The sequence below is a fragment of the Musa acuminata genome, chromosome BXJ1-7, assembly GCF_036884655.1.
Source record: "Musa acuminata AAA Group cultivar baxijiao chromosome BXJ1-7, Cavendish_Baxijiao_AAA, whole genome shotgun sequence".
In the NCBI taxonomy this organism is placed as follows: domain Eukaryota; kingdom Viridiplantae; phylum Streptophyta; class Magnoliopsida; order Zingiberales; family Musaceae; genus Musa; species Musa acuminata.
In genome coordinates this window covers 41,624,105-41,636,585 of record NC_088333.1, presented here as the reverse complement: position 1 = coordinate 41,636,585, position 12,481 = coordinate 41,624,105, and the positions used below count along the sequence as shown (strand labels likewise).

The window sequence follows — 12,481 nt, the reverse complement described above, 5'->3', positions numbered from 1 at the left end:
CGGACCGGCTCTCCTTCGATTTAAGAAGCCCGCCTCCCTCGTTCCCCTCTTTCGATCTAGAGCTCTGGGTTTCCCTCTCCTTGGCATTTCGGAGTCCGGAGAATCCTGAGATCCCAACCCTCGTTCATCGAACTGCACCGGTTCAATAACAGGTACGAGGAACCTCTAATTCCTAAAATCGCATGCACTGGATTTCTTGAATTGGTGGAAGGATGCTAGTTATTGGTTGTTAAAATATGTGTTTGCTCTGTCTCGCTTGAGAACTCTCTTTCCACTTCTTGTGAAGCGAAGCATCCGAATCTTTGGAAGTTGGACGACTCATCACGGTTAATCTATTGTCGTCGAATTTGTTTCGGAGAATCTTCAGTTTTAGGGTATGTAAGATGTGACAGGAATTACACTAGATGGATGGTGGAAAACAGGGAGAGATTTATGTGAGGACTTTTTTTATTTTGAAATTGTTTTAATCAGGTTAAGATTATGAAATTTGATGCCACATCCTTTTGTAGTTTAGGTATATAGTTGTGAAGAACATTTGATGTGGGTGCTGTGACTTTTGGGTGACACGCTAAATATCCATTTTCCAGACTTAAGTGAGATGTTCATGTAGCTCTTCCGGATGTGCTGAGATTACAATAGAACTAACTATATGGTATCCAGTCCTTATTTTCTCGAAGCTGTTCCTGTCTATTGTTTAATCACTTGATAAATACAAGCAGATAGAAGTTTTTTTTTCTTCTCAATATTGTAGATTTTTTTGACAAAATAGATTAATTTTATCAAGCTTTCAAGTTTGTGCAACTTTGGATGCTTTTAGATCGATCTTGCTTGTGTCAAATTCATTTGGTTACAGCATCATACTAAGAATGAGAAGATCACAGGTATGAGACCTTATAAGTTCATTTTGCTTTATTTTTACTTTTGATAAGATAGATTTGTTCGGATGCAACTCTTGTGGTTTGGGTTTGTTTGCTAAATGTAACTGATAGGATGTAACTTGGCTTGTGGCTTGAGGTTTGTCAATGGCCGACCTCCTAACCTTTAGTATTGTGTATTTTCTACCGTGTCAACTTGGCTTATTCAAAGCTCAACTTTGCTTGTTTGGGTTGATGATGATGGTTTGTTTACTTTCTTGAACAAGATAATGACTTGGGTTGGATCAAAGTCAGTTTAGTTTCCTGAGATAACAATTTTGTGAGTAACATGAAATATGATAAGAGCTATTCCCAACAGCCGACATTGGATGTGAGTTATGGATTACTTGGTATAATAAGTAACCACGCCTGTGCAACGTGTAACTAGAAAGAATTGTTCTTCTAGGGAAAATTTACATGGTAACAAGCTCGAAATTATGTCAAATATGGTAACTGGAACTCTACATGTGAATCAATACAACCATTTAAAATCTAAGAAAACATTCTTAGGAATGTCTATTAGTTCTATAGTTTAGGAGCTGGCTCTAATTAAGACACCAATATGAAATCATAACTAATTAACTTGTACCAGAATATATACTGCTAGTTCAACCTAAGATGTCAAGTACGAAGCTAAACCTTATTAGTGGTGGTTTTCACTCACTAGAAACTGAAATCTTGCATATAATGAAATAGTTTGTCTTGAACATAGATAATGCTAGTTTGTTAAGTTGTACTTTCCAGACTAATCTCAATGTCCCATGTCTGCATCTATATTAAGATTGTTATATTTCTACATGTGTAATAGTTCAACCTGAATATGTGCAGTCCTTGGAATTTAATTCTGTAATTACATTTAGTTATTGGTTTACTGTGGATAGGTTTAAGTGTTCTATACAGGAGTACGGATGTTGGAAGTTACTGTTTCTTGAAGTACTACTGGCTTATAATTACCATTAGAAATATTGAGCTTTTAGCTTCTTCATTCTTCTTCAAGCTGCTGAGTATTAATTTTCAATACAAATAAGCTGCTCGAGCCCTTTGAATACTGACTGTGAAATCTCAACCCTTTCCTACTTCCTACTTATCATGAATACCTAAATAGAGCACCACGTGCTCTCAAGTTCAGTATTTGAAACGGTTACATTGACCTCATTGGTAGAGCCTTGTCCACTTTGCTTCCCAGTAAGAATTTGCTGCCCTTTTGATAAGGTGAAAGAAAATTTAATTTCACAGAGCTTGGCAAGCTAAAAACTTAGTATCTTAGTAGTTTCTTGTTTTTATTTTTAGGTTAAAGTCCATTTTAACCTCTTTGATTTTGGCTATGGATCTCTTAAGTTTTTATGATTTACTCATGTATAAAATAACTCATATATTTTTAAAAACGTAGTATATAAGTTCCTCCCGTCAAGTCTGAGTTAACAAACGTTAGAGTCTACTTACGTAATAAGCTGATTCACAATAAATCATTAATATATTGACATGTGTAATTTATTTAAAGGGTTAAGGTCCATTTTAGTTCTCGTCATTTTGGTCATGGACCTCTTGAGCCCTTATGGTATACTCGTGTTTAAAATAACCCTTATATTTTTAAAAACATAGCATATAAGTCCCTCCCGTCAAGTCTAAGTTTACTTATGTCAAAGTCTGTTTGCATGGTATATTGACTCACAATAAATCATTAATTTAATAACACATGTAATTTAAATTTTAAAAAAAATTAAGACCACCATCAATGGCGGGAGAAGGCGTCGTCACGGAAGTGACCACCAGCAACAGCGTCGAGCCATTGCTGTCTAGCAAGGCATCGTATGCACGTAGTCTTTCCTTCGTTGACAACGAGATCAGTAGCTTCTAGTCTTGCCTCAAGTGGATGTGCGTCGACCAATCCGACGCTAGGCACGCAATGGTCTCTTGGTTCCTCTTCCTCCTCCTAGGCGTCTTCGTCTCCATCGCCTCGCACTTTATCCTTTCCTACGCCCCCACCCATCGCGCCTACAACATGGTGGTCTAGTCCAGCTCTCCCTCACCTCCACCTTTGGCCTCTCCCACCTTTGCCTCTTCGCTGGGGAGGTGGTTACAAGGTATGGTGGTCCGTTAGGATCGGAGCGAGTGTCGTTCGCAATGGCAGGCAGTGCTGTGGTGGCATGTGCCCTGGAGCTAGCGAGTGACATTCGATAGATTCAACTCGCCAACTCCAAGGCGTATGCCACCACGGTGTTGCCCGCCATTGCAAATGACACCTGCTCCGATCCCGACGAGTACCACCCATACCTTGTAATCCACCTCCCCCATGAAGCATAACATCATAGACGGAGAGCAGGCGGAAGGAGCGATTGAGTTGGTCCATATAGGCCTGCCGCACCCGCTCGCTCTCCCTAACCAGCTTATCGAGGAAGCAACAGGGGTTGTAGCGACGGACAAAGGCAAAGGTAGGAGAGGTCGGAGGCAGAGGTGAGGAAGAGTTGGACCACCACGTTGTAGGTACGGCGGGTAGGGGCATAAGAGAGGACGAAGTGAGAGGCGACGAGGACAAAGATGCCTAGGAGGAGGAAGAGGGATTAGGAGACCACTACGTACTTAGCGTCGGATAGGTCGACACACATCCACTTGAGGTAGGACCGAAAGCTCTTGAGATTGTTGTCAGCGCGGGAGACGTTGCATGTGTACAACGCCCTACTAGGTAGCAGCTGCTCAGTGCTACTACTGGTGGTCGTTTTCACGACAACGCCTCCTCCCGCCATTAATGGTGGTCTCAGTTTTTTTTTAAACTTAAATTACTTATGTTATTATATTAATAGTTTATTGTGAGTTAGCATGCCACGCAAGTAGATTCTAACACCTGTTAACTCAAACTTGATAAGAGGAGGGGTTTTTATGCTACATTTTTTAAATGTATGGGTTATTTTAGACACGAGTAAACCATAAAGGCTTAAGGAGTTCATGACCAAAATCACAGGGGCTAAAATGGATTTTAACCTTTTAAGCTTAAATTACACGTGTTAATATATTAATAATTTATTATGAATCAATATGTCACGTAAGTAGATTTTAATATCTGTTAACTTAGACTTAACAGAATGAGCTTATATGTTATGTTTTTGAAAATATAGGAGTTATTTTAGCCACGAGTAAACTATAAGAGCTTAAGAAGTTCATAGTCAAAAACCAAATGAACTAAAATGGATCTTAACCCTTTATTTTTCTTTCTAGTCTTTCAATTTTTTATGGGAACTTGGTTTGGAATGTGCTCACTTTTGTTTCAGACTGCGAGCAATGATAAGAATACAGAAGTAGAGGGCCCAATGCTTTGAAATAGCAGCGGCAACATACTCGACATAAAGAAACACGAGCTTCAGAATATATCAGATAAGTACCACAAATTAGATGATATTCTTACATTTGATTTGGGTTTGCAGAAGCATGTTTAGGAGAGCTTCTTACTGTAATGTACTCAGAACCAGACTAAAATCTTGACAGTTCTGATATCGTCAATGCTGAAGAGTTTTATCTGATAGAAACCCACCAAACATCTTGAATCCAGTATTTTGCAAAGATTTTGATAGGTCTTATAATTGATAGATATGAAAATGAAATCTCGTATTGACCGTTGGGTTGGTATTATAATGTATATCTTTTGCATTCATTCATGGCTGAAAGGAATCCTCTGATTGATCAGTACCGACTTATCCTGTTGTATTACTCTCCAACGGTGAGTGAACTGCAGTTAGGCTGTTGCTTTTGCTCTACTACAAAAATATTCTTATAACAGAAGGAGACAAGCAGATGAAAAGAGTTGCATCATAAGAGCTGCATGCTCTCCCAGCTTTCCTTAGTTCCATTCTTTTCGCTATGGACCAATGATGGTTGTCGATTTTGTCATGTTTCTCGTTTAATATATTTAGGCAGTTTGATTCAGTGCTAAATGCCTGGTGTCAAGGTCTCTATCTTGTTTAATCTATGCTGACTCAGTCACTGACACATTGCTTTTGGCAGTAATCACCATGAATGGACCAGCAATCGAAGGCGCTTCTTGGTAGTTGGACCATCTTCTCGTCACTGCTTCAGGTAAGAGGCTCATCTATCTGTTAATATAACTTGAAAGAGTGCCATTTATTCGTTTTCTAAATCATTTTATCAACAATATGTTTGGAATTACAATATCTTTGCGTATGACGTTAATTACATGCGAGTAATGGTAGTTAGTAGTTCTCCATGTTTGATTACGTGAACCAAAAATGAATGGTTAGTGTTTTAGATGCCAAATATGATCTGCTTCACTGCTACTTCTCTAATTCAGTGTACTGATTGGTGGTTTACCGGGTTGTAGTTTGATGGTTTTCTTGTTAGAATTAATCAGTACCACATCCTACATTTGGAGATCAGTGATCGCTTTGCTCCTGCGTTGTGCAAATTGCACGAATCTCAATACCATGATTCCCAGAATTGCATACATTCCTAAACCTTCTTACCAAAATAAAAAGAGTCCTGGCAACTGGCGAGAGCTGAAAGGTGCTGCTAGTCATGGTAGAAAGAGTAAGAACACTGTTTTAGGCACCTGGTTTGTGGGCTTGTTTAGGTAGAACCGAAAAAGATGAGACCCTGTTCCACGTTTTAGTTGTGAAGAGGATGTGTTTGGTGAGACAGCTCAGCCCTCTTTTGCTTCCTGCTTCTGCACCTTTATACTCGGTCACGAGAAGAGTTTGCCCGTAGCTTTCTTCAGCGTTAACCTGTGTGCCATACATCGGATTGGTGGGGTCCACCGAGCTCATGGTTTACTGGGAGTGATGGGCTCGGGTCACCGTCCTATTATATAATATAATGAACTTGACATATAACCCGACTTGTATACGTCGTGACGGATGATCACATTGTCAGTGTTACAGATATACGTATTCCATTGGGATGGAGTACAGTTAGCCTCCTATCATATAATATAATGAACTTGACATATAGCCTGACTTGTATACGTCGTGACGGATGATCACATTGTTAGTGTTTCAGATATACGTATTCTATTGGGATGGAGTCTAGTTAGCCTCCGTGTGGGTTGGAGAGGACACACGGACTCGGCAAAACCGTCGGCGTCGCCACGGATGTGACCCAGCTGCCCTTCCTTCGGACGCGCTGACGTTCGCCCGCCGAAAGCGAGGGAGGTCTTTGTCGACCCAATCTCCGCCGACCATCTCCGTCCACGCTCTTGGGGTGACCGTCTCTTGTCCGTGCCTTCCCTGTCTTCACCCATCATGTTACCTCCTTTGCGACGACGCCAACAGGTGGGTCCCAGGATCCTTGGCCTGCTGCCTCCACGCACATCACGCGGGTACCATCGGAGTCAGCGGGTAGGAAAATTTTCCTTGCTTCCTTCCTAATCCTAATGTATAAATGCACGCATCGTGGTGGTGGGAGCGATCCATTCGTGGGACCCGCCGGCTACGTACCCCGATGAGCAGAGGCGATAAGATATTACTGTGTAAAATCGGGGGGGGCCGGCAAGTCGGTGGCTGTTTTTGGAAGTTTCGCTTACGATATTACTTGGGGAAAGGAAAATTATATGATTGAAATTACGAAGTGGATTAAAATGGCAAAAGCCAGCAAGATAAACGAAGAGGGACAGGGAGGGAGAGGGAGCGCATACCATCGTGATCCGATTTCGTTTCTGGTTTCTTCTTTTCTTCAAACCAGATTTGCAGGTCGATCATCGTGCTGCTACTGAGTGGGTCTGATTCTGGAATTTGATCTCCCTCAAGTTTCTTGTCCGTACAAATTCTGTAGTATGTTTCTTCGTCCCCGATCCTTGATTATTAGATTCCGGAGTCCGGTCTTCTCATAAAATTGTCTTCTGATCTCTTGATTTCCTGCTTGCTTGCTGATTTTGTTGGGATTTTAGAGGTGTCGGTTGTCATGATGGGTTCTAGTTTGTGTCGATGGATTGTGGTTCTTTTGGGCTTTCGTGTTGTTCGGATCTGGTGATGATCGATGATTTATGAAATCTCTTGCTGCCAGTTGTTTTATTTTCCTCTTCTTTGTTCTTTTCTGAAGCTTTGTCAGCTGTGCTTTTCGAATGGTAGCTAAATTAGGATTTCAATTTTCTAGATCTGCCAAATGAGAATTATTTGGTTGGCCTCAAATTGTTCTCTTTGTTGCCTTTGCTTGCCTTCTGCTGATCTAAAGGTCTACTGAACCGTGTGCGGCTACTATTCTGTTTCTTTGATTGTTGTGGTTTTTAGCCTGCTTGATGAATCTCGCCATATTCACGATGAAGGGATAGCGTATATTTGCTTGGGAAGGGAAGATTTTGGGAGCGTTTCCCTTTCTTTGAAAAGTAAGGTTGTAGACTTCACAAGATTATGGACATTGGTTTCTTGAGTGAAACTCCTGCTTTCAATTTTCATGAATTTATGAAGACTTGCCATCACTACAGGCCAAAAAATACATCTAAACAAGCCCCGACAACTTGCATATATTGGAAGTCAGAATTGTGCTTTGTATTAGTAAGTATAGTTGTTACTGATCGGAACAAATGTTGTCTAAAATCACAATAATTTGGATAGAGAATATTTGGAAATCAGTGACCGCTGATCACTGTCACCGGAAGTCTATCGGTAATCTGAGCTTGCAATCCAGCTCCAAAGTACCCCGCTGATATCATATAAGATTGTCATTTTTTATTTCTATTTTCCTTCAACTCACCTTTTATGTCCTTTACAAAATCCATTTTTGCATATTTAACTTAATTCTTCTTTTCAGAATCTGGTATCAGCTTTTGATGTTCACGTCAGGTTAGCAACCATATCTCAAGTCCGAAAAACACTTCTATGGTGTCTTCTCAACATTGAGTTGTGATCTATAACACTATGTTTAATTTGAAAAGGTTGGGTTGTGATATTGATGACTCAGGCACTAAAACAAGGATCATTCTCCAATTGGCCAAAGTTAAAAATATAATGACATGATATTTTTTTATTATTGTCTGATATGGAAGCCATCAACTCGTTGCTTACACAATGTAAGTCAATCTAAATATGGAAGCCAGAGAAACAAAACAATAATAGAAGACAGTAATAGTTAGCTTCCAATGTATGTCAATCTAAATATGGAAGCCATCAACTCCTTGTTATCTTCTATTATTGTTTTATTTCTCTGTTGATGTTGCTGCCATGACTTTTGATAATTTGCTCCATGGAGAGTTACCTAGAAGAAAGTTACAAATCAGTATTTAGTCTATGACCAGTGTATGGTGGCCCCACCTCGTTAACTTGTCTTGAATAGCATTAAAAATAAAATCGAGTGCTTTTAATAGTTCTCGGGTTCATTTTAGCCTACCACAAGCAGCTTCCTTGTGCTCTATCTTAGCCCTTGTCAGACTCTGTAATGGCTTATTATTCATCATGATTCCTGCCTGACTAATTAGTTGGAGTAAGTTGGCGCTGAAGCTGATAGGATTCATAATGAAACTATGAAGTTGGCATCTTGATTCCCTGTGTGTTTGCCATTTACTTGATAGGTCTTGGAAAGAAATTAAATATGCCAATTGCAGTTTTCTTAAATCAACTGGTTGTTAGATTTTTTTTTTTTAATCAAATTCTTCCTTTTAAAAAAATATAATATAAGATAGTTTGCTATGAAAAATAAAAATGTTCTTATCAGTTCCTTGTTGTTACCACTGACTATATTTGTTTTTGTTGCAAATGTAAAATTGGGTTAGGTAGCCATTGCCGGGGTATAGATAGGAAAGTCCTCCATTGGGAAGGATTTCCATTGGTGGATATAGGCAGGTCCTATGGCACAGCACTGGAGATCCTCACTGGCATTGATCTCAGAGCAGTATCGTGGTTACAGAAAATGTTGTGGAACACCATATAGCACTGCTTAGATTGAAGGTACTTCTATTTGGAAGTGCTTTTCAGCTTAGGTTGTCTTGACCGTAAAAAGCTTTTAAACTCGGAAGCTTATTTATATGTATAACTGTTTCTGGAAAATGCTTTGAAAATCAGATCTGCTTGACATCTAGAATTTAAGTTATTTTGATAGACTTGCTTCTGAGAGTTTGTTTGATTTTCTCTTAAATGAGGATATGAAGCTGATATGTTTTCCTCTGGCAGATGAAGATTATGAAAATAGTTTGAGGAAATGGGCTACTAATGGCAGCTGCAGAAGCAAGGGCTGCTTGGCAGCGCACTGCGAACCGTTGTCTAGTCCAGGAAGATGCAAAACGAGCTCCAAAATTAGCTTGTTGTCCATCGTCTACCCCACAAAATGATTTAGGCAATGGGAACACCGCAATTGCACAAGATAATTCTGTTCCCAACTTGATGCCTTTGAACAGGAATTCCATGAATGCTAATCTTTCACCTGAAACAAAATGGTGGCTTCAGCTGCAACCCAATTTTGGATACCAAAAGGACTTTATCTTTGAGAAACTAAGCTCCTTAGAAGATGAAGTTGATGAGAAGGACATGGAAACTATGGTCCCAACATCAAAGTTGGATCTGGAATCTTTGCCAATTGACTTTAACAATTTTGTTCTTAAAAAGGAAGAGAGTATTCTGGAACCACCTTCGATGGTATCATCAACTGTCGTGATGCATGATTCTGAAACTATGGTCAAAGATATTAAGACAGCAACCAGTAATCCACAACAGTTTCCAAAGCAGAAGGCACCTGTGAGTGATTATTTTCATAAGAAGAACGAACTTCTGGATATGGAGTCAGTTGATCAATTAAGTTTGACAAGGCCAGAAAAGGCTTCTTCGGACCTTGAAACACCTTGGACTGGGAGTAATAACTCTGAGCCATGGTGGCGTATTGCAGACAAAGATGAGTTGGCTTTATTAATTGCCCAAAAATCAATGCAACAGCATATTGAAAACTGTGATCTGCCTAAACCCAGAGAGACAATTCATGTTACTAAGAACCTTTCTTCTTCTGAGAATATGGATAAATGTGGGAATTTTCAATCATCATCGGGAAGAAAGTTAAGTGCAGACATAAGCAATGCCAACGAACACTCACATAATACATTTTCTTTTGCAAACTCTGAGAACAAGAATTTGTCTTCTGGTGAAAGAGGCTATATGCTACATGATTCAGAGAAATTGTACAGGCAAGGCCCTATCACCATATGTTTTATCTTTCAGCAAATTCTATAGTTTTTCTGTGAGCCTGCATGGTGTGTTATATTTGTCTGTTAACATTGAATTTAGTCCGATTATTGTATGGTTGCATTAACAGTTGGCCTTCGATGCTTGTCTATTTGAACTCTAATTCGATGAACTCAATCTGTTCAAAATAAAATTCTACACTGTATATTGTTTGTTAATAATGTTGTCTTGCTTGAGAGTAGACTGGATAAATCGTTATGGGGACAACCTTTATAGAATAAGTTTTGCAGATTAAATACGTTCATGACCAATTATACGAAGTGTAACATTAGGCACATCTATGGAGTAGAAGGTGCAATCTGATCTTAATTGACTTTAAAAGAAAAAAAACTGTTATCCATCATAAAACAGGATGGGGAGGTTGATGAGGATATTATTTATAGAACTAAAATGGGATGGTTAAGATTGAGACGGGCATAAGATGCATATGCAATGATAAAAAATCCTTGTTGAACTCAATAATATCAAAATTTTAAACCAAACCTGAGCCACCTAATACAGGTGTAAGTTATACTTACTGTCCCATACCCATACAGAAACAAGTCAGTTTAAATTGGGTCATCATTGAGATGATTGCTTTTGACATGATTTAACCCACTGAAATGACTTAAATTTGGTAAACCGAGTCCAGAAACCCGCTAATGACACAATTTGGATAATATGCCTGGCATAGTAAGCCCAAAGGCTATTCTCATGCAGGATCGATTGTCAATTGTATTTTACTGGTCCTTTGCTTGGAAATCTGCTTTTCCAGTTTATTTTCTTTCTTGCTTCTAAGGCTGGTTTAAATCATTAGACCATACTATGGATGGAACAGTCTGTGTCCAATGCAAATTTGGACATGACATATTTTTGAAGTCCTATATACTGATATCTCATTCTGTTGATCGTTTTTCATGTCAAGATTTAAGTGAATGATTAGTGATTCAAAATTATTTATTGAAGTTGAGTAATCTAGTGCTGCTTGATTAAGGGATCCACTTGTACCTATTAGTAGTTTGTTAATCATAACCAATCATAAATATATATCCACGCATATAATTATGATCCTTGAAAACCATATGGAGATCAAACAAATTGACCTATGTTAAAATCACATGTTTATTTACTTAGTGATTCTCTGTGATGCTTTGACCCTGTTACATATCCTTGTTGGCTTGTTCTTTGATCTTTTATGCCCATCCAGACATGTCATCTTCAATTATTTGTGCTTCAAAACTTTGACAAAGTCTCTTCCACTTGGCATGTTCTCTTCCTATTATTTATTTTTGCTATGAACATGTCTTGAAAGAGGGAATCCTTCATTTAACTACAGTGTCTGAATATGTTTTTGATCTAACAATCATATGCAGCCACACACGAGGTTATGTAAATGATGAACAACATGAAGATAACCATACATCTGAGCATGACCTTTCAAGGGCTGAGCTGCTGGAGGCACTTCACCATTCCCAAACCCGAGCTAGGATAGCTGAAATAGCAGCCCAGAAAGCTTATGATGAGAAGGAACACATAGTCAAGCTGTTGTTCAGACAGGCATCACATCTATTTGCATACAAGCAGTGGCTACGAGTGCTGCAACTCGATAACATTTTTCTCCAACTCAAGATCAAGGACCATCAGATAGCGACGATCATCCCTGTGCTGCCCTGGATGCCATTGAAGGGGAAACTCTCAGGCAAAGGTAACATAACAAGAAACGGGAGTAAGAAGCACAAACGTCACATATGCAAATATGCCGTTGCCTTTGCTGTTGGGTTGGGTCTGGCTGGTGCAGGGTTGCTCTTAGGTTGGACAATTGGCTGCTTGTTTCCCTCTATATAGATCTCTATAGTTCAGAAATATGCCAATTTCTTTGAACCAAATGACTCCCAGGCTCCTTTTATCTCAGGCAAGCGAGTGAATATTAGGCCCATATTTTGTGGGCTGATGTGAAATCTTGGGTATATGGGGTGGCTCAGATCATCGTCACTGGAGGATTCATCTTTTGTTGTATATATGGTTTCTCATGTACATACGTTGAATCTGAAGTTGTACATGCGTTTATTATGCACAGGTAGGGTGGGGAAGCTTTATTAATTGTATGAAATAAGAAAGTGTCTGATGACATCATCGATTAGATCTTTATTGTTATTCATTACTGCACAATCATTGTAATGATGCCTTGTGATCTCAAATCAGTTTGCTCGTGTCATTTACATGCATCACATCTTCTGCAGGGCATCGCTAAATCTCTTCAGCTGAGTATTGTTGTCATACAGTGCAGGAATGGCTTTGACCATCGAAAGGTAGATGGCTCAACCTTTGGATATAATTAGGAGTTGGTTTTAAGAGTCCGAGTGGATTTATAAACCTGATTACTTTAGGTTTGGATATGATGGCTTTCTTTCAAGACTGAGAAAT

The 12,481-nt window shown here is 39.3% G+C and overlaps 1 protein-coding gene across 11 annotated transcripts; it reads left to right on the top strand.

Annotated features, from left to right (window-relative positions):
• The first annotated feature begins 4 nt into the window (after positions 1-4).
• LOC135585366 (uncharacterized) lies at positions 5-12,133 on the top strand. Of its 11 annotated transcripts, none has more exons than XM_065193294.1 (5): positions 5-152; positions 4,181-4,982; positions 5,919-6,256; positions 9,020-10,020; positions 11,431-12,133. In XM_065193294.1, the coding sequence occupies exons 4-5, from the start codon at positions 9,059-9,061 to the stop codon at positions 11,900-11,902; spliced, it is 1,434 nt and encodes a 477-aa protein (XP_065049366.1). In that variant the 5' UTR covers positions 5-152; positions 4,181-4,982; positions 5,919-6,256; positions 9,020-9,058; the 3' UTR covers positions 11,903-12,133. The 11 variants fall into 11 exon arrangements, with proteins under 11 accessions (XP_065049366.1, XP_065049361.1, XP_065049363.1 ...); XM_065193289.1 differs by lacking the exon at positions 5,919-6,256 and adding an exon at positions 8,623-8,797 and having other exon boundaries at positions 6-152; XM_065193291.1 differs by lacking the exon at positions 5,919-6,256 and having other exon boundaries at positions 6-152.
• The last annotated feature ends 348 nt before the right edge of the window (positions 12,134-12,481 follow it).

Coding starts and splice junctions, on each gene's coding strand:
- LOC135585366 (XM_065193294.1), top strand. CDS start 9,059: ATGGCAGCTGCAGAAGCAAGGGCTGCTTGGCAGCGCACTGCGAACCGT. Junction 10,021..11,430: donor GATTCAGAGAAATTGTACAG/GCAAGGCCCTAT, acceptor AATCATATGCAG/CCACACACGAGGTTATGTAA.